Below are 3,781 nucleotides of genomic sequence, written 5' to 3' on the forward strand. Positions count from 1 at the left end.
ACAAATAATCGTGAGAATAATCGAGATCAAAATTTTGATCAAAATAATCGTGATTATCCTAATATGCCTTTAGGTGAGTGTATATATAAATGTATATATGTATGTGCATATACAGTATATATACACGTGTGTGTGTGTGTGTGTGTGTGTGTGTGTGTGTGTGTGTGTGAGTGAATGTATCCCATTTTAACATTGAAGTGAGATGAACAAACAGAGAAATGTTTCTTTTTAGCTGAATTATATTGGGGAAAAATTAGAAGAAGGTTATAAATTGCAATATATTGCAGAATATTGCAACATGTTTAAAAATAATATCATAACGTGGCATAAGTATCGTGATGATATGGTATCAGGAGGCGTCTAGTGATTTCCCCCACGTGACTACACTCACATCACTTTCCCTTGGCTGGTCGAAGACTTTAGGCCTTCCGCTTGAGAAACATAACTACACGTCACAGCGATGCACGTGGCTCGGTAGCATTGCAAACACACACACACACAACACACACACACACACAAACATACAGACACAAAACACAACAACAACAAACATACACAGACACACACACACATACACACATACAGACACAAAACACACAACAACAAATAGACACACACACACACACACACACACACACAGAAAATGCAACCTGTGTGTGTATCTGTGTGACTGTGTGTGTTCCTTTAAGCTGTAGATGAGTCTAAAGTTTAGCTGCATAAGTTTCATGATAACGAGCCGATGACGAGATATTTTCAGTGTGCGGTTTCCTTTCCAACTCGGTTCTACGGCAACAAGATGTCATAAATCAGTTGACTCCACCTTTGTCTGATGATGATGATAAGCCATATACTGAATATTTACCCACAATCCTCCTTTTTCACACGCTCACACACACACACACGCGCACACTTACGCTCACACAGTCACACATACAGTTGCATACACACACATACACACATAAAGTCACAGAGTATACGCACACACACACACATACATACATACATACATACATACATACACACATACATACATATACACACAGTCAGGCATACATATACACACAGTCAGGCACTAATACTGGTCACATTTTCACAAAGCTTTCCTGACCCTGACGGAAATAAAACCGTAAAGATTCAGTCTTTTTATAACTTGAATCTACCATCTGATATGTTACCAACCTTTTTTTAACCAGCACTCAGGAGTCATCTTTTTAAAATATTACACACATCCACATATGTACGGCATATTTGAGAGGAAGAGGAGAACGTGCAGTAATATAGGGAAGGATGATGGTCTTTCTGCAGACATACAGTATATTCTTAATTATAATTATCTTTGCTTTTAGAAGACCATGCACATGGTGATCTATTGGCTGCTTAATATATTTTTTTTTTTTGTGACCTTAGCGGTTCCCTAAACTGTATCGAGAGTCTCTTTATATGACCTTAGGCGGTCCCCTAATACTGAATATCTGAAGTACTTCTTGTATATAGCAGCCTTAGTGGTCCCATAATACTGTACTGAAGTATTTTTATAAGACCTTAGTTGGTCCCCTAATACTGTATTAGAAGTCTCTTTTATAGACCTTAGTGGTTCCTAATACTGTATAGAAGTATTTTATAGACCTTAGTGGTCCCCTAATACTGTATCTGAGCTCTTTTATATAGACCTTAGTGGTTCCCTAATACTGCTATCTGAAGTTTTTTATAGACCTTGTGGTCCCTAATACTGTATCTGAAGTTCTTTTCATATAGACCTTAGTGGGTCCTATTGTATCGAAGTCTCTTTATATATAGACCTTGTGGTCCCTTAATATGTATCTGAAGTCTCTTTCAATAGACCTAGTGGTCCTTAATACTGGTATGTAGAAGTCCCTTTTATATTAGACCTTATGTGGTCCCCTAATACGTGATCTGAAGTCTTTTCATATAAGAATTAGTGGCTCCTTACTCCTGTATCTGAGGTCTCTTTTATATAGACCTTAGTGGTCCCTTAATACTGTATCTGAAGTCGTCTCTCTCTTCTTCCCGTCTCACACCCGTCCTCCTCTCTTCTCTCCGGCAGGATGCGGAGGCGGTTGTGTCGGTGCGCCACCAGTCCCGGGCCTGGTGCTGGTGCATGTGTCTGGGTCTGGCCCTCATGCTGTCGGGGGTGGTGGTCGGTGGAGCGTACCTGTACCGCTTCTACATCGTGGAGGTGAGCTACCACCGGCAACAAGGGTGGGACCAAGAGGTAAATTAAACCGCGGCTGAATATCAAAAGGATAATTGAAGGAATTTAAAGGCAGACTAGAAGTGATTAGGGTTGGGTATCATTTCAGTTTATTATTATTTAATAACGCTTTTTGCAACTTTTTTTTGCTTTTTACAACCTATGAGATGCTTTTTTCTAAATTTTTGTTGCTTTTTACAACATATGAGATGCTTTTTTCTACATTTTTGTTGCTTTTTACAACATATGAGATGCTTTTTGTGGATTTTTTAAGATTTTTGTTGCTTTTATGAAGGGGTCATTTTTCACTATATTTCTTTACGCCTTTTTTGAGGGTTTTTCCTAAACTTTTTCATGTTTTTTTCTGACATTTTTCACCTTCTGACATTTTTTAAGGTTTTGTCTCTTTTTTGAGTTTTCTATGTTTTTGTCTATTTTCTCCATACATGCAGACATGTTAAAGGACCTCCATAGATAATTGGAGATCTCAAAACCCCCTCACCCTTATGTTATGTGTTTGGTTTTCTCGTTGCTGCAGGAGGGCCGGTATTTTGTGTGTGGGGTGAACTACCGTGAGGAAGACTTCATGGTCCTGGACGAAGAAGAGGTGAGAAACTGTTCAACCCGGGTGTCCACCGGCTAAATGATTTGATGTTTGTGTTCAGGTTAATTATTCATTACAGACTGAGTCACTGATTAATGGATGACTCCACATGCATTCTGGCATAGGAGGGGAAAAAAACACTCTTGATTATATAGATTTCTTTAAACCAGTCCCAATCTTCTTGGGCGTCACTGAGCTCCTGCAGGGTGTATTTGAATGTTTCGAAATAGGCAAAAACTAAAAGTAAAGATGCATTCTGGAATAGAAGAGTAAAAACACTCTGGGTTGGTTGCGTTTCTGTAAATCACATTCCTCACATCCAATTTTACACAAAGTTACCTGTTGACACAATACAGTAACATGCGCTATTTAAATCAGCTGATACTTATATCTCTTACCAGAGTATCTCTGTGTGGACTTTGTCCACCGCAATCAGTCCCAAAACATCCCAGTTAGAGAGGAGACGCCCTCAATGTATTCTTTGTTAATCTTTACTAAAGTCCCCTTAAGAACCGAGCAGACCTGCCTTGTGGCATGGTCCACATGTCCTTCAAACTTGACATTTTCAGCGTGTAGCTCGCTGGCTCAAAGGTTGTTATTGTTTCAGGAAGAGAACGAACACACACACACACACACAGAGAAAGAGAGAAAGAGAACAAACACACAGAGAGAGAAAGAGAACAAACACAGAGAGAGATAGAGAGAGAGGAAGTTAAGGGGGATCACAAACTGAACTGGTTATTTGTTTCTCTGTGGACAAACTCAAAGTGGAATTTCTTTGTTAGATTTATGTGTTTTGTGGACTTTTGGAATGAAGGATGTTGAGTGATTTGAATAATAGAGCATATGAAGACTTGATTTTGTCCCTTGAATTGTTTGTGTGATTGTTTGGTTTAAAGGGCTTCACTGTCTAGGGTGTACATTTTTATTAATGTGCATTCTTGTGAGATAGATAGATAGATAGA

At 38.9% G+C, this 3,781-nt stretch overlaps 1 protein-coding gene across 2 annotated transcripts in view; it reads left to right on the forward strand.

Moving 5' to 3' along the window:
• Positions 1-3,781, forward strand: part of LOC116686218 (integral membrane protein 2B) — a 44,332-nt gene that overhangs the window by 36,036 nt on the left and 4,515 nt on the right. The window contains exons 2-3 of one of the 2 annotated variants that reach the window (XM_032511196.1): positions 2,066-2,233; positions 2,751-2,819. In XM_032511196.1, the coding sequence (XP_032367087.1) occupies positions 2,066-2,233; positions 2,751-2,819 (237 nt within the window). The remainder of the gene's footprint in view (positions 1-2,065; positions 2,234-2,750; positions 2,820-3,781) is intronic. The other variant, XM_032511197.1, reaches the window with a different exon arrangement.

This window comes from Etheostoma spectabile, unplaced genomic scaffold (assembly GCF_008692095.1).
Source record: "Etheostoma spectabile isolate EspeVRDwgs_2016 unplaced genomic scaffold, UIUC_Espe_1.0 scaffold333, whole genome shotgun sequence".
Taxonomy (NCBI): Eukaryota; Metazoa; Chordata; class Actinopteri; order Perciformes; family Percidae; genus Etheostoma; species Etheostoma spectabile.